Source organism: Taurulus bubalis, assembly GCF_910589615.1.
Source record: "Taurulus bubalis genome assembly, chromosome: 5".
Lineage (NCBI taxonomy): Eukaryota > Metazoa > Chordata > Actinopteri > Perciformes > Cottidae > Taurulus > Taurulus bubalis.
In genome coordinates, this window is record NC_136593.1 from 12,592,459 (window position 1) to 12,612,961 (window position 20,503).

Below are 20,503 nucleotides of genomic sequence, written 5' to 3' on the forward strand. Positions count from 1 at the left end.
TGGTATCTTTTAATTCAACATGTGATCTAAACGTATAGATTTCAAGGGATATTTAATCTGTGAATTTCATTTATCCCTCATTTAACATAAACTATAAATAATTCCAATGGAGCCCTGTGCTTCATCTTTGTAACCTAAAGCTTTATATTTTGGTCTCATGCCAGAACGCTCACCTGACATGACTCCATGCAGCCGCCCCTGGAATGTGTATTCAGTGTGGTTCAATCATGTCGCTCTGTGTTTATCAGTTTGTGCAAATTTACAAAAGGACGCCTTGAAATTCACAAAGGCAAGTTAAAAAAAAGATTTTAAACCTCCACAAAATATTCAACATAATCTACAATGGGAATATTTAATTAAAACAATATTACATGTCCACCCAGGGAGGATGAGACGTTTTTATGTCCTAAAATGAAGAAAACATAACTGAAGATAAAAAAAAAATTAAAAGATCAGAGGAATAAAAGACTGGATAGTGTCTACAAACTTTTTACATTTTCTATGTAAAAACTCAAAATGGAAATGTGTCATTTTGCTCACAGCCTATCTGTTCTCTTACTACTCACTTCTAATGTATGTGTGCATGATTAAATTAACCAAACTGAGGTCAATTCATCCCCAAAAAAACGCCCTGCAGACTTTCTTCTTGGAAACAATTTGATATGTATGTCCCTTATGACTTACAGAGTGATATCTCTAACACTGTGGGTGGGGAGGGAGAGAGAGAGAGAGAGAGAGAGAGAGAGAGAGAGAGAGAGAGAGAGAGAGAGAGAGAGAGAGAGAGAGAGAGAGAGAGAGAGAGAATGAAACTTCTGCTCGAAACAGTCTAGACAGCCTGATCTCACCAGAATTTCTACTAAACCTTTTCCTCTCGTCTGTGGGGAACTTCCAGCCCCCGGATCCCACTTTGGGAACCCCGGAACCAGACTCTACCCTCCTGTCTGATGCCCGTCTCTCTCCCTTTCCTTCTCTCAAGTGGGTGGTCCGGTGAGCTTTTCGGGGCGGGGTCCTCTGTTTCAGCCCTCCTACCCTCGTTCCCTCTTGAAACATGCTTTAATAGAGAAAGTATGCAATGCATACTGCTCAGCTACAACCCCCAATTATACTGCAACTGGGGTATTCGTGACTGGACGTCTGGGGGGGATCACACACATTTCCGATTAGAGGAGGAGGAGAGAGAGAGAGAGAGAGAGAGAGAGAGAGAGAGAGAGAGAGAGAGAGAGAGAGAGAGTTTACCCTTTCAATCCAACCAATGAGACTGGCGATACGTTAAGGTTTTCATAGTTGTGCAGGAGCACAAAGTGAGCTGACTGTGAGAAACTTCCAGGTGAAAACTACAAGCCGTCTCAAGGTAAGTTCAACTCTCTCTCTCTCTCTCTCTCTCTCTCTCTCTCTCTCTCTCTCTCTGCTCTCATTGTTGCATTTGGCGCTGCCTGCATGAACAGGAGCACCCAGCCTGAACACGGAGCCTATAGCCCGAATGCATATACGCATGTATGCATAGCTGTGTGTGTGTGCGTGTGTGTGAGTGTGTGTGTTCATGGCTGGTTGCAACGGAGAGCTTTTGCACCTGTGTTCCTCGCCTTTGTCCTTCTTGGTAAAGTTTGTGCAGCTCTTCGGTTCGTATCCTTCGGCGGACCTGTTATCGCTGCACAACCCGACACATTTAAGATCGATTGCGCAAGTGATGGGAGCAGGGGGATGTTGTGTAGTGAGCGCCGACTTCACGCTTTAAAACACCGATGGCCTCGACTGTTTTGGCGTTTTTTTGCATGTGTTACTCAAACCCAAAGTCAAGAAGGTTTGAAGTCACGGGCTCGCTGCAGGAGCGCTTTACGCACCTTCCTTTTAAAGGCTGTAAAATAGTGTGTGTGTTTTTTTGTATGGTTGCAATTGCCGCCCATATGCAAAAAAAGTACATTCAGTCCCAGTACTTGACTGCCAAACAGACTCGTTCAAGCAGACGGTCTGCCGCTGCAGCAGGAGTGAGGACGCTTGTTGTGTTGCTCCCAAATCGGTTTATTAGCGAAACGAAACGACGGCGTGCGTCTCATTTGGTTTAAAGTCGTTTCAACGAGCCCGTAGATTTCTCAAATGAGTCTTGACTTCCTTCTTCAGTGCGGCCGTTTTGATAGGCTGTGTTGGCAATTAGTGTTTGGCACATTCCTTACAGAGCTGTGTTGAACGACTACCATGGGACATTACCAGCAGCCAGTCTGAAGTTGACATTTATGGTCGGCTCTCCTAATAAAAAGTAAATAATATAGGGTATTACTTTTTCGGACGTTTAGCTCTTTTTTTTGCAAGTAACATAAGGTGCCATTTCTCATGCCTTATTCTTTGATTCTCAAATGCAACGATTTGCTGGCTTTCATTGAGTTATGGCCAAAATCTTACATCCCGATGTAGTTTATTTCATATCTTGACAACGTCAATATATACCATGTTTGTCTGGTAATGTAATGAATACATAGTTCATATAAAATATCAACATGGTAAATAATATTTTGTATACTTCTGTGTGAATTACATACCTAACAAATTATGCTAGTATTCTCTCATTCAATTATACATTTTGGAGCAAAACGAACAAAAGTTTCAACTAAAATGATGTGGTATTACAGTATAATTATTATCTATTTAGATTGTTTGAGAAATTTGAGTGGGCATGTGCTTGTTATTATCAATTTAGATGATGTATTTGTGTTTCACCATATCTCGATATAAGAGTTCATCACCATACAAATCCATTGAAAAACAGTAAATTATCATAATGAATCATCGCCCAGCCCCGATGTGATGGTAAACTAAACGCCTTGTGGTTTCGGGCTGTTGGTTGGACAACACAATCAGTTTGAAGATGTCACTAGAGGATCTGGGAACTTGTTTGGAGCATTTTTTGCTATTTTCTGACGTTCTATACATGTATCAGTATACATTCATGACAGATTAAGACATTTGCTTGATAAATCAATTATTAAATTCTATTATGATATCCTAAAATGTGTTTGTGACCTGAAAATTCTAAAACCTAAATATATTCAGTTATCTATCACATAAGACCATAACGCTGCATGTTCTGAACATTGACAAATTTGACATTTTTGCTTGAAAACCTTTGTAAATGATCAATTAATTATCAAAATAGTTGCAGATACATGTTCTGCCTATTGACTAATCAATGAATCAACTCATTGTTGCAGCTCTAAATTCAACTAAATGCTGCAAACTAATATTTGTAAATAGTTTATCATGTTAAAGTGATTATTTCCATTAATATTTAGTAGTAGATGTAGTATTATTTTTGTGTCTCAGTTGCACAAGTTTAAGAGTAAAAGTTGCTGCAGCACACCTACAACATGGAAAACCTCATTGAGAAATACTTGACAGAGGGCAGATGGAAAGGCAGCGTACAGTAGAGCAGATGCAGATTTGGGATGGCAGATTGAGTTGTGAATATCTGTGCTACTTTTAGTCGCTGGACACCACTCTCATGTTTCTCTGCGTCTGTCAGACCCCTGTCTGTGTTTCGATGAACCTGGTGCCAAGGCTTATGTATAAGCAGTTCCCACGCTCGCTTGTGGAAAAGGATCCTGTGTGATTCTGGACTATCCTTTCAATGATTTTAAGCACTGATTGAAACTCAATGTGGTAATTGTGCAAAAAGAAAAGAAAAACGATTTGAAGTGGTATATTATAGCTGATTATCCTGAATTCTTCAAAGATGATTTTTGCCACTTTTCTTTGCTGCAGCTCCTGATACTCAGGTATTCTCCTCTTTAAGCCCTTGAGGCCGCTCATCCAGGCTTTGATGCCCACACTCTTTGAAGCAGGTGGACAGACACAGGCATGAGTAACAGTGGGACCAAAGAGCCGTCTCCTGAGCTGAGCACTGCCCAGTCACCCCCTGAACCTCAGCGCCGGGGCAGAGGCCGGCCACGGAAACAGCTGCAGGTAGGACTTCCTTCTTTGAGACATCAATTTGATCCGCTCTCTCTTGGACCTTCAATCAATAAGTATCTCAATTCAAAAGTGATTCTGAAAAAGAAAGCTATTTGTTTATTTATTTATTTCTTCTTGCTGCTCATGCAAATACATGTTTTCCACTGGTTAGTTATGGCTCTACATGTGATGTCTCTACAGGAGCCTGTTGGACCACCGACCCCAAAGCGACCGAGAGGACGACCGAAAGGCAGCAAGAACAAAGACCCCAAAACTGCACTGAAGGTTGAATCTGTTCAAAGTGTCTGAGATGTTAATGAATGGATCTATATTTGAACTTAAATGTCCTTGTTGCACTACAATAGTAATACAATCTACATATAGTAATACGATCTGCATTGCCAGTCAGAACGTTTTGGACACCCAATATATATCTATATAGATATATTTGTAAAATCACAATATTTGTTGTGCATTTATTACAAATATTATAAGAAATAAATAATGGGATCTGTGACTTCTCAATTTAGTCGAAACAACCTATCTCTATGACTCCAGAAGAAATAAACCAGTAACAGACAACATGTATGTCTACATGTGAACTGTCTATATTATCTGAATGAGTCTATATTTTCAGTGCATCTCTATTAGATGTGCCAGTGTAGCTAAGAGTTTTCCATGTAGTACTTTTTGAGTTTATGTCTTTTGTAGGACAATATAAAACAGCTATGGCATTCTCAGCATCATTTCCGTTGCCATTGTTAATTTTGACTCATTGTAGTTTTGGTGCATTTTGGTAGATTTTTCAGAGGCATGTTTTATCAGAAGGAAAGATTGTTGTACGGCCCCTGCTGAAAGTTTGCCTGTACGTTTGTAGCATGTGGTCGATGAATACCACTGTGAAGCAACAAGTCTTTTTACAAAAAAGTGGGGGGAAATCACTTATTTTCTCTATTTTGTTCCCACAATGTCGAGAGAAACTAGTATTGTGAGGAAACTGAACGTGTTCAACTGGTTACATCAAAGCAAACTAACACACCTCTATGAGCCTGTAATTAGCCATGCCAATCACAAAAATACATTGTTTGTCTGTTCACATTTGAGAAAATGTAACATAAGTGTACTTAGATGTTAATACTTTACAATGTAATGGTTTAAAATCATCCCCATATTTATTCAGATAGAAACACTGTAAACACTGATGCATGTTCAGTATCTAGTTGAATGCACAGCTCTGCAGGCACAGCACATGATGGCATTTCATGGAATGATTTAACTGAGAGAAAATATGGTTCTTTCCTTGTTAATCACTAAAGAGTGTTGTTTTGTTGCAGTGCTGTTCATTACGCTGCCAAAGTCTCAACAACTACAAATGAAAATGTTAAAGTCCAAAATCTTTGTTAGAAATTAGAACGAAAGTACTGTTGAAATTTGAAACCTCCTCTGAGCCATTCATCTGTTCTTTTTCAGAAAGTAGAGCCTGTTGGGGAGAGACGACCTCGTGGGCGACCAAGGAAATGGGTATGGATGGAGCAATAGTTGACAGTTCGAGACAAAATGTTGGTGTTGTCCAAAGCCTCCAAGGTGTCTCCTGGAGCTGTACAGTCCTTTACCTTCATGTTTGATTCATTCTGTTTCCTCTCTTTCTACAGCCCCAGAAAGTAGTTAAAGTAGCTGAAGAGCAACAGGTGAGGAAAACACAATCTTTAAAAGGCTGTAGGGTGAGTTTTGTTTTGACAGAGCGCGTTAAACCCTAGGTTCCCTTGACTGAACATGTATTGTGCGATTTAGTTCGTTACAGAGCCTCAAAATACATGCACTCTTCAGCGTAATACTCTTCCACTGCAGATTTAACACATTATTTTTACCTTTTATTTATTTAGTATGAGTCACTAATTAGTTATCGGTTATCATCAATCTGAAGCTCAAGTCACTTTGAGAGTGCGTGATAATGGAGAGATGCAAGCTCTGCTTCAGTTGAACAGAAAGCTCAGTTTGTGTCACACATTTTACCTTTTGACAAGCTTTAGTCATCAGTGATGAGGGAAAAGCAGAACTGATCTCATTTAACTATTCATGAATATCTTATGCTGAAGCACATAGCTTATTTTCAGCAAACCTAAACCACATTCAAACCCTTTGTAGTGGTGCTGCAGCCTACAAACCATGTTGTTCTGACCTTTCTATAATTTATACACTCAGTTATTGGATATATCTATCCAACAGGGACGCAGAGGTGTTTCTAATAAGACAAATATCATGGAGAGAGGATAATGAGAGAATCCTAGTGCACTATGTATTATCAGACAATTATAAAACTACTAAAAGTGCTGTTGCACTTTTGATGTAAATAGCAAAAACAATGCACGTATTCCTTGTACTTTATGTAAATTTGCTTCATGAGGATATGACGAGTTCTTGGTAAAGCACAGATGGCAGTGCTGAATTCCCCAGATACACCTCCAAGCATCCTTTCGTAACATCCCGTTTTGGTGAATGTACGCTGTGTTTCTGAGAAACTTTGCCTTTTGTAGCCACCGTGTTCGTTTTTCAAAAGGAAAACGTTTCACAATAGTTGTCATCAAGGCAGGCAGCAGTTCTCTTGATGCCCCTCGCCTGCCTTATCGCATCCTCTCCTGTGAGCAGTTTGTCAAAGATGCTGCAAGAACTGAAACCATTGAGACAGACTCCCTTTCTCAGACACACGCACGCAAAGGGGAAGAATGAGTCAATGTAGAGAGGGGAAACCTGATCTAACTGTTCTCTTATTCTGTCTTCTTGGTTTCCTGACATAACTGTCGTCTTCCTCACATTTATAGGCCTGACAGCTGGACCTACTTCCCTGCACGCAATCACTCAATGAATTTGTAACACTCATTCTGTTTTTTGTGCTCCTTCTAGTATTCATTTATTACCTTGCACGTAATGAGTCACTAGATTGTGACGATAACAGACAAAGTGAGAATGAGTTCTTGGTCTCCTGCTGTTTCAGGACTCTTCAGACGAGGCTGAGGAGGGTCCCTCGCAGCTTAAGCCCTCGACATCTCAGGTTCCAACACAGGATGAAGGGGAGTAGATAGGATGCCTCTCTACCTACCTCAAGGTTTGGCCTCCAACAAACAGGAGTACTGTCTGACTCCTATCTGTGATGGGGATTCAGGAACACACACACACACACACACACACAAATCATTGCAGACAGTGGTTTCTTCTCTCTATCTGGGACCGTACCCTGGTTTTTATTGGTTCACGCTAAGAGTTTGGGTAACCAACTCTGTTTGACATCAAGGAATACAATCTTGAAACATGGCTTTTGGTGAGGGAATAATTTGACATTTCGTGAAAAACATCTATTCATTTTCCAGCCGAGAGTTGCATGAGAAGACTAATACAAGTCTCATATCTGTGCGGTTAATATTAGGCTACTGTCAGCAGCTGGTTAGCTTAACTTAGCACAAAGACTTGAAACAGCTATTCTGGCTTCATCCAAAGGTTACACAATCTAACTACCAGCACCTCTAAAGCTCTGTAATTACCAGGTCATATCTCATGTGTTTGATCTGTACACAAATCAAAGTGAACGGATCAAACTTTTTTTTTTAATAAGACCTTTTTTTTCATTTTTTGTTTACTGAGTTCATGTGCCTTCTTGAGTTTTCGACTGTTTCCAGTTTCTATGCTAAGGTACACATTGTTTAATCTTCTCATCTAACTCGAGGCAAAAATGGCAAGGAGTGTATTTCCAAAAATACTCACCTACCCTACTTCTTCAAGGATGCCTGCTTTCCCGAACCTCTCAGAGTGTGTGTGTGTGTGTGTGTGTGTGTGTGTGTGTGTGTGTGTGTGTGTGTGTGTGTGTGTGTGTGTGTGTTTTGTGGTTTTGTGGAGAGGGGATAGGCTTGTGGGTTGAAATGAGAAGGGGGTTTAAGAAAAAAGGAACCAACCTGAACCGTTTTATTGAAACATGTTTCTAAATAAAGTGTCATGAATCCTCATATGAAATGGGAGCAAGGAGGTGACATTTTTAGCGATTTTACAATATGAACATGGTGTGCTGAAGTCATTATTATAAAAGTAGAAGTGAAAGGTTTTATTCCAAAATGAAATATCCAATTTGTTAGTGTAAACATTAGCTCAATTGTCAATGTAAAAAGAGTTCAGTTTAAATTAATAACCTCCAATGATTTTCTTTTCTTCCAACCAGCAGCAAGAAAAAAGCACCCAAAGGTTTGAATGGATATCTCATTTTTTGGAAAGAAACCCCTCATACATACTTTGTTGAAACGTAATTTTACCACACTCAGGATTTTACTATTACAATGCTTTTACACCATATTGAAACCTCAGGTACAAATCTATTCAGGAACATGTTGTCAGTCTACTCAGTAATAATTATTGTGCTGTGTTTGTTGTGCATTTCTGATCTGTATTTGACATTACCAGTATGCCTTGACACAAAGACCTCATTTAAACCTCAGTTGCCCTCAGTTTCTTAATCTCTCATACTACCTCAGTAACACAAAAGATCTCCAACAAACTCATCCTCCACTCCCTCAACAGTACTGACATATGCATTTACTCTACACACACATACACAGACACAGACACCGGTTCATGTGCAAGTATAAAACACAGACAGGCAAGTTTGCAGGCCTACATACCAACACACAGAAGCAGACATCACACTCAAGCAGAGGATTTAACTATCTGAAAGCAAATAAAAGCATCAGTGTCATTTCCTAAAAAACTGTATTTGTTAATGCTGAATTGAGACTTGGTTTGTTCTCCTGGGAAATAAAATGCAGCCAATAGTTTACAACAACTTAAGCTTTTTAGGGTTTAGTTCCTTATGAAATACTTTTTTTGGGTAGTGGGAAGTCCTGTTAGTCTTTTCTCATTTTTACTACATCATGTATTTTCTCATTCTTACACTGTAAATTGTTTGTGTGACACTCTTAATACGTGTGATTTGAAAGGTATTATTAATACTTAACAATGAAACCCTGTCTTCGTTTTAGCAATTTATGAGAGAAGAACAGAGCCAAGTTGCTCCTTCCTTTCCCATTTTACTATTAAAAGCAAGGCTACAAGCGACCACTGTGGCCACAATGTGAAAGAAATGAATAAATGATCGATGCAAAAATAGTGTTATAGAAGTATTGTGAAATTAGTTATAAAGTGAGCAAACTGACTTACATAGTTTATTAGTAACATCTACCAAGTAAGACTGGCAAAAGAAAACCCTGATGTTGAATTGAAGCTGTTTTGTGTTACTATTCATTTATTGTTCTTCTTTCAACAGTTACATAGTCTTGCTTTAAATGGTCAGTTGACCCAAATTACCCACACAAAAAAAAACATTTTCTCACTCTTGGCCACTTTTAATTTGGACACTCTAATTACAATGAAAATGAATGGAATTTAGTTTGTGGTCACATTATTGTGCTCATGGTATTGAAAAGAAACTAGCAGAATGATCAAATGCCACAATGTATCCAACATGAACTGCATAAAATTTGTTTACTACATGACCGGAATATCACCCATCATTTGCTGTAGATATCAAGTCTTTCCTTCTCCTAAAATTTGCTTACTGTATCACTGATGGTGAGTTGTATCCTAGTACTTTCATGTATTTCAGCACTATTGACTAAATTGCTGCCAGAAGAGCTTAATTCATTTACAGGCCGACATTGTTTTTCATTGGTTTTCATGTTCAGCTGAATTGACTTTACTTGTTTTGCCCTCTGGACTACCTCTGAAAACCACCACGCCTGGGACGCGGATCTGAGGAAATGTTTAGGTTTTATCTGATCTTTTCCATCAGACCTGCAGGCAATGTGGATCATGAAATCTTGAAATAACTGTCAAACTATTGCTGTTGTAGTCCACTCATCTCATCTCACTACATTCATGCCATCATAATGAATGGAAGTCAGCCTGAAGGGTGCCTCTTAATTTAACTATACAGCTGGGTCAATGTTTGTTATTTTACGCGCGCTGTGTCTGGATATTTACTCTCTATACTGGGACAACGTTGTTCTGTGATCTTACTGATGGTCATATAGTTACATACAGTACTTGATCCATTCTCAACTCTTAAAAAGTTGAAGTGTAACTTGAGAAATGGTATTCTTTGCCTTACTTTTAACACCATTTTGTAGTTATGTTATTGATCCTCATCCACTTCATTAATACAACTCACAAACCTGTGATATATATTTTGTTATGATTCTTTACCATGTGATTTGTGTTATTCTGCTTCTTTATCGCTCACCAATAAAATGTCACACCTATCGACTTTTTTGTTCTGATCTGTACAACAAAACCCTTTTTTATCAAATTGGTTTAAATCATTTTAATGTATACAGATTGAAACAATCCTTTATTGCTCAATAAAGAAAAACAAAGTGGAGAGGGAGAGTTCACTTTACGGATGGTAACACATCCAGAGTTCAAGCTTGTCAGAGACAAAAGACCACAAAATCAGTATAACACAAATTCTCTTTTATCAAACATGGAAGTAGATATTGAAGCTCAGAAGAACTTCACTGACAAGCTATCAAACATGTTAACACTAATGACACAACATGATTCAAGAAAAGTGCAACACACTTCATTTGTGCTCCAAATGATAACAGTGCAAGATCATATGTGATGCTTCCCGTTATGCTCCCTTATCATACATGCACCCTACGTTTTTTTTTCTTCTTTTGAAAACCACAGCCATTTCACGTACTGTGTCGTGGTGATAACAACTTTCACCAATGCTCCAGTTGTTCCCAGAACTAGTCCAGTTTTCATTTTGTTTTCCTGCCTCGGAGACAGTCTGTTTCTGGATGATTTTGCTAATAAAGGGAGCTGTTAAGCGTTGAGCGCTTTGGCTACATCTGTGAAGACCAGACGACTGGGCCTCTGTGTGGTCCCCTGGGAGGTTGTGAGAGTCTGCAGAAGAGATGGGCAGCAGGGCAGAAGGGAGATAAAACTGTTAGTGACGTTATGAACAAACGGGGTCTCCAGCCTTAGATTGTAAGGAATAGTGTTTGTGTTAATAGACTGCTATTTTTCCCATTTGTATTTATTTTAGGACCATCAAAACAGCTGAATCAACTTAATATTTGAAGATGTAAAGTGTGACTCATAACTGAAACATTTGTTAGGACCAGAAGCCACATATAAAACCAAAGAGTATGCAACCTGTTTAGGGTATGTACCAAATTCACTAGTGTGTCAGAAATGTCCACTTGCATTTTAGAAATCGGTAGATAATTAATTGTAGTTCTGTTGTGCTGATATTGTTTCATTAGAAACAAGGTTTTTTTGGCTTTTAACAGCTTTTCATGTACTTTATTGAGGAATGACATTTGCTCAATTGGATGTAGTTGCCATGTGTGAGATTAGGTTGAAAGCTATGGGAAAAGCTAAGAATTGGATCTTCAGATTGTGAGCTTATGTTCAAAGTATGAAACTTTGGCGACAGAATAGAAAACAACTAATAAATATAACAAACAAAACAGCACTTATCAGTACCTATCACATCACTCTGATTGTATCACTTGAAATCTTTAACATCTGTGTATTTAACTCTTGAATGGATTTGATTATTAAAAAATATCACAAAAATGTGTGTTTTGCATACTTTTGGAGTGCATGTGGCCCCTGGAATATTTGATGATCAAAGTATTAAATTGAGGGAGCACAGAGGAAAGTATGAAAGATAACATGGATGTATGTTTAAAGGTGAAGACTGAATGTGATGGTGTGTGTCTTCTATTAGCATCTACTTTAATACAGATTAGTTCATACAAATTGAGAAACAATAAACATGACAACATCTAACCGACTTGTGTTTGTTTGAGTTACTGAAATAATGAAAATGAGGATTGAGGGAAAAACAAATAATTTTAGAGAGATGGTTCAAAAGACACACAGGTGATACTTTACCATGTTTGTCTTTTACCATTATGCCATTGTCAAAACTTAAAAGAAATCAAAGGAAATAAAGATAAATTATGACAAAAAACTAACATTCACAAATATAAATTGTACACAATAAGCTGATCATTAGTAAATGGCAAAAATTGACAATTTATCAAAAAATAATGACATGTAAAATATACAGTGGACATTATTAAATCTACAGCTAGCACATGCCAGAATAATGGCTTTGATGCACCACACTGGGGCATATTGGTAAAAGTCTGTGTTTTTATTATAAATAATAATGGTAAACATTGTCTATGCCAGTAGAATATTGTTATCATGTATTTTGTCGTCATCGATCCATTCACCACTTGTGGTCTGAACGAGAGCGCGTTCATTCTAGTTCAGGCAGTTGTTCCTGTAAGAACGTTACCTTGGCGTTGGGACCGGTGAGGCTGCCTTCCCGGCCGTGGTCCAGTAGTTCCTGTTCCAGCAGGTCATCTTGTTCTTCAGCCGGGTCAAAGTTATACATGGGCATGAGCTGGTGCCTCAGCTTCTCCAACCTGTATGATAGGAGTATAAATGAATGAATGAATAAATATATACTTTATTAATCCCCAAGGGGAAATTTTTTTGTCGTCATCAGTAGCGCCTTACCACTTAAAATATAAACACACAAGATAAAAGATCAAATATATAAAGAAGCAGGGGATGAGAGATATATACAAATTAAAATAAAGTAAATTAAATTAAAATAAAGTAATATATAGAGATATATATATATATGTATGTATATATATGTATGTATATATATGTATATATATACATATATATACATACATATATATATATATATATCTCTATATATTTAAATATACACAATAAAATAGAATACAACTAACTGGACTGAAATATCTTTATATTTACAGCTGAAGAGTGTATTCATTAATTAAAATAAGTAAATTAGATAAACAGATAGTGCAAAGTGCAAAATGCAAAGTATGTATGGTACAGTGATGAACTAATCCACAGAGGAACTAGCAAGCAGTGACTTGTTGTAAAGCCGTATTGCTGTCGGCAGGAATGTTCTCCTGTTACGGTCCTTATTGCAGCGGAGCGTGAGGAATCTGTTAGAGAAAGTGCTCCTCTGGCCTTGCAGCAGGTGGTAGAAAGGGTGGTCCAGTGTGTCCAAGAGGGTGTCCAAAAGTTTCTTCAGCGTCCTCCTCTCCACCACCTGCTCCAGAAACTCCTTCTTGCAGCCGATGATGGAGCCGGCCTTCTTAACTAGCTTGTTAAGTCTGTTGGTGTCACCGGCTCCAATGCTGTTCCCCCAGCAGACAATAGCGAAGTACAGGGCGCTGGCCACAACCGATGAAGACCAGTCCGCATTTAAAGCTAGTGTTGGTAATTTTTTTATTTTTTTATCTGTGTTATATTTGTAGAAATTTGCTTCACATCCTGAGAGCAATCGATATATCAAATGCTCTAACAAAGAAAAGAAAACAATCCAGTATCTGTGGCTGTCGCAGGACTGTAATAAGCCCGTACAATTATTTCATTTGGCCAACCTTTGAAGCTGGTGCTGTTGGCTACTTTCATTGGAAAATATTTGGCAAAACTGGACTGTTTTTTTTATTATAGCATACTTTTACTAGTCTGACAAGATGATATAGCCTAGCTTTAAATTAGGAGAAAGTAAACCTCATTGCAATGCCGGATTAACCTAGTAGGTTAAAAATGGACAAAAAGGTGCTGGCCCCTACAAAGCCTCCACCAATGTGTGTATATATACTGGTGTCTCAAAGTTCCCACTAGTGCAACCAGTACTCCTATGATGGAATAATATACACATGGTGTTTGTTTCTGTGGCAACATGTACAAACTAAAATAATACAGCTTTTTAAACTGGATTTTGACACAAAATAACCCTTAGTTGATACTATGTTTTAGTGGCGCAAATGTAATTACTAAACCCAATTGGCCTGTCGTAAACTGAGGTTGTGTGATCAGTAAGAAAAAAGCTATTTGTAAACTCACCGCTTACGTTTCCGAATATACAGCATCTAGGATGGAGAGAGACAGATATAATGACAAACAAGCAGTTTTGTTGATAGTAAGTAAAGTGCACAATGACGGCAAGTACATATTACATATGGCATGTGTCAAGACAATTATACATAAATGTGGGCGACTGTGGCTCAGACGGTAGAGCGGGTCGTCCCTCAATCAGAAGATCAGCGGTTCACCCCGGCCCCTACACAACGTCGATGTGTCCTTGGGCAAGACCTTTAACCCCTCCCAAAAGGCCGCTGTGCCATCAGTGTATGAATGGGTGTGAATGGGTAAAAAGCATATAGCGTTAAAGCTCTGAGTGGTCGGCAGACTAGAAAAGCGATGTACAAGTACAGTCCATTTTATCGGTCAAGACAGTTCATAAAGAGAAAATAAATGTCTACTTAATCAAATGTTATTTTAGAGACAATATTAAAATTATTCCTCACAATTGCCACGGCCAAGCCAATGACAGTGATGATGCCAAAGGGTAAGAGCACCATTCCCATTCCCGATCCCTCGATCACCGCCTCCGGAAACGCCGTGGCATTGAAGCTGGTTTCGTTTGTTGTTATAGTAACAGTCATTAATGTTGTTCTTGAGGTGACATTGTCTCTGGCGCTCTTGCTCGTGGAGAGGAAGGGGATTGCGGTGGTCGTGGCAGTTGTCGAGAGAAAACTTGTAGTTGTCCTAGCTGCAGTAACAGCCATGGTCAGGTGCAACAGTTTCAACTCAAGGATATATTTCTGCGTGTGGATGTTGCTGCGTCGCTCAGTCTCTAGTGCATCTCAAGGTCGACACAGGTGTCTTCCCTTTGGGTTGAGGTCTGCTGAGGCATCGAAGATACTCTGGTCACAAAACGGTCAACAGGATGAGTAAATGGTTATTGCATGAATAAAGATGAATGCTTACATATAATTCCCAATTCCCTTATGTGCACTGATTATTTACTTAAATCATTGTCTTAAAAAAAAAATCCAACAATTTAGTTTTGGCACACCTCGCCCTCAATTTCACTCAAACCACGGCTGATTGTGCCAGCAGGCGTGTGGTGGGTGTTTTTGGGCAGGATGTGGGTAGCAAAGGCACAGAAGGAAAGTGGCACAACAAACTTGATAAAATACAAAGGAATAATACCTAACTGTAACGTGCACTGTGAGGAAGTGTTTTGGCAGCACGTTCAAAACATCAACATCTAACTTACACCCACACACACGCTACTACACACACATACGGCTTCCATAATTATCCACTGCAACCCCCCCCCCCCCCCACACACACACACACACACACACACACACACACACACACACACACACACTGTACACATCCCATGAGAGAGGAGCAATGTATGCTGAAGATTTGCATATATTATGAGATATAAAACGTTTCCTTTAAAAGCAGAAAATAGACCCATGATCCATTTCTCCTTAGTCCTTAGTACATCCGGTCTGCTGAGCCCTTAATGAGGAACATGTGCAGCTGAAGCAAACAAACAATGAAAACCAAAGGCTGGATTCTCTCATTACTGTTGTCTAGTTTACAACCCCTGCACTGCAGCCAGACAGACATCTTTGTTTACATGTTATGGTCTTATTACTGTGTGTTACTGACACATAACATGCATCTCAGCTGTCCTGTCCAAACAGCTGAGCTGCTAATCCCGCCAACGTGACCAGGTCCTACTCTGTGTCCTCTCTCCTACTGTGTCCTCTCAGATTAGAGATGCCTACGTACCTTAACATACAACATGTATGATTTCAGAGGGGATCTGCAGCAGACCGGGGTTAGCTAGAGAGAGGACAATTTCACTGGAAGAGGCAGCATTTCCTCCAGCGGCTCCTCCTCCTCCTCCTCCTCTGCTCCCCCTTTAGCAATGCAGGTACTGCACAGGCTGTTTACATTGACAAAACTGCCATTTGTTGTGATGGACTCCACACACCAGATCAACCCTATCCCGGCCGCCTCCAAGGGATCACCTTCCAGTTCTCCGGTTGCCTCTTCGGATCTTCTCCCCCCGTCTGGCTCTTTCTTGTATTTTACACAACAGAGCAACAGAGGCTGCTCCAGGGATGCTGCAAACAGAGATCAGTGCGGCAAGCTGCCGCCCCCGCCACCCTGTTATTGGTCGGATGGCTTCAAGGTGACGGATGCGGTTGGTTCCCTCCGCTGTCTATTGGGCTTTGCGGGATGAGAATGGGATTTAAGGGCTCTGCACACCAGACGCTGTCAGACCTATGTGAATGACTGCATCCGGGTGGCAGCTCTGAGGAAATTAACCCTATGATGTTTTTTCTTTAAATCTCCATGAACGGATTGTACTCTTTGATAAAACAGACAAGGAAAGGAAAAAAAATCACTGACAAATCTCCCTCAGAGATTCCTTTTACTATCTTTGGATTTGTACAGTTATTCACAACTCACGCAGATATGTGATTGCACACATAACAATATGTTGAAAACAAAATCAAAGTCTTATCATTACTTATTACCTTGTCGTCACATGTATTTAAATCTAACAACATATATTTGAATATGGGTGCATTTAGACGTTTTAGAATTTAAAAATAAATAAATGAAGTCCATGTCACAGAAAACAACAATATGGTAAACTAAGGATCATATATTTAACAGATCGCAGGTAAAAGTTCTGTATTGTTTACATTTACAGTATACAGATATTTGTAAAAAACATAATGGATATATCTTGATTACTTTTGACCTGAAGATTTGTTATGACTGGTCAAGGCCTGTAAGTGAAATATACATTCAAACCTTTTAGTAATGAATGGTTCCATCTCCATCTTTATCTGCCTCCTTCATCATCTGCTCTGCCTCAATCTCCTTATGTGGTTCCCCTGCATTCATCAGTACATATCTGGAAAATAATATGAAACGTTAAGGGAAACACTGAAAATGCATGATGACAAATTAATGTTAATAAACTGAGTAAACACCAACAATTGGACATCATTTTTTCAATCTTATTTGTTTTATCTGGATTTTAATTTCCGATCAAAACAAATAATAGTTGACGATGCAGTGTAATGTATACAATAGATCAAGTTAGGAGTTAATATATAATGTACTTATGTAGTGTAGGGGAAATGCTTATGCTTTGTTGTTCTATTCCTTGTGTTCTTACTTGAGTGTGTTCCAGTCCATATCCTTTGACATCTTTGTCAAATACTCTAAAAGCAGCTCTGAGTTCAGCATCCTGGTTCTTGGTTCTTTCGTGGTACAGTGCCATCAGACCAAGGAAGCTGTCACAGTTAAACATCCCTTTACCTAAAGAGTCACACAAATAATCAGTTAAAAACTGTATCTTCTTTGACATACATTTTTTTTAAATGGCAGCATTAAGCATAAGTTATTTTCCTTTTCCATTCAGAGAGCGATAGGAGATATGAAGAGAAAGTTAATATAGGGGAAATAGGAAAGTAAATGATAAATTTGGTAAGGTTAGCCCAATTTAACTTAATTTGACATAAAGGTTCAACTCAAAAGATGCCTTCTCGTTAAATTAGCAGAAGGCAGAAAATCACGGTGCAGTTTTTAATGCTTTGCCTGAGATTTTATATATTTGTGGTGCACTATGTGATCCACCAAAAGTCTTTTTACAAACATCACACATAGTGAAACACTGACACCTAGTGAGTCATGTTGTAACCTGCACTAAAAACAGAAAATGTGTATCAGAAATGTATCAGATCATGTAGTTTTTATACTGCATTTTGGAAGATATTGCTGTCTTAAAAAGTTGTGCTATGAATCCTACATCTATCTAGATTTGCATTTAATTAAAACCCAGAATTGAGTTTGAGATTTGCAAGGAGTAATGTCTTCAGATTACTTAATCTTGATCTTATTGGAACCAGTGTCAAACATACATTGTATCTTTTTTCCTACACTTATACTTGGGTTAATGCCCAGGTTAGTATTAAAGAGCCAAATTTAGCACTTTAATTACTTACTTGGTTTTGGCTGAACTTTAGATAAAGCTTCAAATTCCTCACCTACATACATATAATACATACAAGGCATTGCTTAAAGGCTTTTAAAGGTGTAGCTCATGTAAACAGTGACATCTAACAATATAACACAGTCAAATACACCACCGCTATGGTCTCAAATATAGAGTGGAATCTGCAGCTCTCTGACACTGTGTAACCAAGATAATTAACATTATTTGCTTTAAAAGGGGATTTATGGCTCATGAGTTATACCCCAAATTCCACTTTATTTATTTTTTCTACTAAAATAGTCATATTTGAAAAAATAAAGTGGAATTTTAAATGTTGTCACAAGTGTGTGTAATACCTTAATATATATTATTAAAAAACGTAGTCATTGGCCCATAAAGGTAAAAAAAAAAAAAAAGAGGCATGAATAATGTAAGAGTGATATACATTTCCATTGTCTGGGTTTATACTCACCATCTTTGTCCACATCTTTGGCCATCTGGTTGAGCTCTCGCTTTGTAGGATTGATCCCCATTAAACTCATCAGCGTCTCTAGCTCCTGCGTCTTCACATCTCCATTTCCCTCTTCGTCAAACATCTCAAAAACTCATTTGTACTCTGTGATCTGCTCTTGTGTTAACTTGCAGGCCTGCAAGAGAAGAGGGGAATTAATGAGGGAGTTACAGCGTCTGATCTTAGCAGTTAACAAGACAGAACAGCACAGCATAGCAAATTACTTCATGTTGAATTCAACAATGTTTTATAGTAGAATACATTGTTTTGTCTGTGAAGTTAGTTCCTTTGTTGTTTGAGGTTCTCACAATTTCTCTGGTAGTCCAAACAAAGCTGAGGACGAGCACTGTGGAAACAGTTTCTGTACAATGAGAAGACATCTTGGCTTCATCATAACTACTTTAATGCCCTTTCCCCAGAGTTTAGAGGACCCCGCTTCAAGGCCTTTTATGGCTGGACTTGCTCATCAGCCATGAGGAACATTTGGTTACTCAAATAACAAATGGGAAACAGCATTATAATACTGGAATATAAAATATTGGAAAATAACTGGTTTGATGAACTTGTAATTAGTTAAAATATGGCGCTATTCTCAAAGAGAATAGAAAAAAAGATCCAGACAACAAAACAAAATATGCAAACTATCAGATGCTTTTCATAACCTCAACATCACACGGCCCACTTATGGGAACTGCAACTAGCTTGCTGTTAGCCATTAGGTGTTTTGTGCAGCCCCCAGTGACCCTCATGAACGCAGACAACCAAAAAAGGAGGCACTTAACTGCAAGAAGTTATTTTCAACATTGCAATGGGAATATTACGATTTCACATTTCTTAGTCATGGGGAAGGGCTTTAAATCTGCATACAGTAAAATACAGTACACCAACATGGAAACTGTGACAGACTTATTTGGGGATTGCGTCTTAATATTTACATGATTTGATAGTCAGCAAGTTAATCAATAAAAAGGCACCATTGAAATGTATATTGTTATAGTTTTGTACACTCATGATGCACATTTTCACAGTTGAGCTGTAATTTGAACCACAAAGGAAGTCTTGTTAGACAAAACCATCGATTAGAAGATGAAATCGGGCTCCTTCTGATTTACACAACTCACCAGAAAAAACATTGACACTGTTGTTATAATATACATATGTCATATTGTTTATGATCCAGCAAAGCAATGTGGAAATATGGTCTTTATACTGCTTCTGTATCTTTGCAACACAAATCATTTGCATGCGATGATCTACTTAATATCTTAATTATAGGACCATTATTTTCTGTTACGACTGCTTTGTGTGACTGAGTTGTCTTGTTGCAAAACATATTATGTAAATTGTTTTCAGGTCTCTCCTGTAAAAAAGATGTTAATCTCAATGAAACTTCTAGCACAAACACAACTTCACCACTATTTGTTGGTTGCTAAAGAAAACCATTTAACAACAGCGCATATATCATTTATGATCGTTTCGTGATATTTCAGGTGAATGGATGTATGTTTAACTGTGACAGCTTCCACAAATTACACCACAAAAGGACCACTAACAAGTTAGCTTGGTGTTAAAGTGTCTATTATTTGTAGCTTATTCTAAATATATCTATGCACAGCAAGAGAACACACTATTTCCTTAATAACTAAGGCCAGATAATGTTGTTGACAGTGCTATTATTAGAGCCCTGCTGAAATCATACCACTTCCTACTTCAGGACTCAAGTTGTGGCCCGACTAACTGACTCAGTCTATCATTTAAGAGGGGGGCTGAAAGAAAACAAACGAACCCCATGTTCTCGTTGCTTTCAGACCCCTCTAATGAAACGTACTACTAAATTAAAAAGTGCTAAACATTGTTCAAAGTGATTGATATTGTCCAATTGTAGATAAAACACCAATCGAACGTTCTCTCCCCATCGCTGCTGCAGCGTGGGGTTTCCCAGCGCTGACTGCAGGGTTACCGCGCCCATCTCGTCGTTCGATGGCCGGACGAGAGTGTAACTACGGAAAGGGCAGATGTTAAGCTTGGCAAACGGGAGACAGTAAGGCTGTCTTGTTGAATGAGGTGTAGTGGCTTTAAAGATTAGCCTTTTACTCTGCCTGGGCAGCGTC

The 20,503-nt window shown here is 38.7% G+C and overlaps 3 protein-coding genes across 3 annotated transcripts; 1 reads left to right on the forward strand and 2 right to left on the reverse strand.

The window, feature by feature from the left end:
• Nucleotides 1-1,316: 1,316 nt before the first annotated feature.
• LOC306737194 (uncharacterized protein) lies at nt 1,317-7,018 on the forward strand (the record flags this gene model as incomplete). The annotated part of the gene is made up of 6 exons (XM_079218899.1): nt 1,317-1,351; nt 3,785-3,954; nt 4,144-4,227; nt 5,413-5,463; nt 5,595-5,630; nt 6,935-7,018. The coding sequence occupies exons 2-6, from the start codon at nt 3,850-3,852 to the stop codon at nt 7,016-7,018; spliced, it is 360 nt and encodes a 119-aa protein (XP_079075025.1). The 5' UTR covers nt 1,317-1,351; nt 3,785-3,849.
• Nucleotides 7,019-10,397: 3,379 nt separating this feature from the next.
• cUnh3orf18 (chromosome Un C3orf18 homolog) lies at nt 10,398-14,627 on the reverse strand (the record flags this gene model as incomplete). The annotated part of the gene is made up of 4 exons (XM_079218421.1): nt 10,398-10,887; nt 12,299-12,428; nt 13,903-13,928; nt 14,367-14,627. The coding sequence occupies 4 exons, from the start codon at nt 14,625-14,627 to the stop codon at nt 10,807-10,809; spliced, it is 498 nt and encodes a 165-aa protein (XP_079074547.1). The 3' UTR covers nt 10,398-10,806.
• A 2,068-nt stretch (nt 14,628-16,695) lies between these two features.
• On the reverse strand, nt 16,696-20,361 carry LOC306736651 (calglandulin-like; the record flags this gene model as incomplete). The annotated part of the gene is given in 6 exon segments (XM_079218302.1): nt 16,696-16,795; nt 17,063-17,079; nt 17,084-17,205; nt 18,354-18,486; nt 18,490-18,528; nt 20,296-20,361. Coding segments are annotated over 6 exon segments (477 nt in total).
• Between the last annotated feature and the right edge of the window lie 142 nt (nt 20,362-20,503).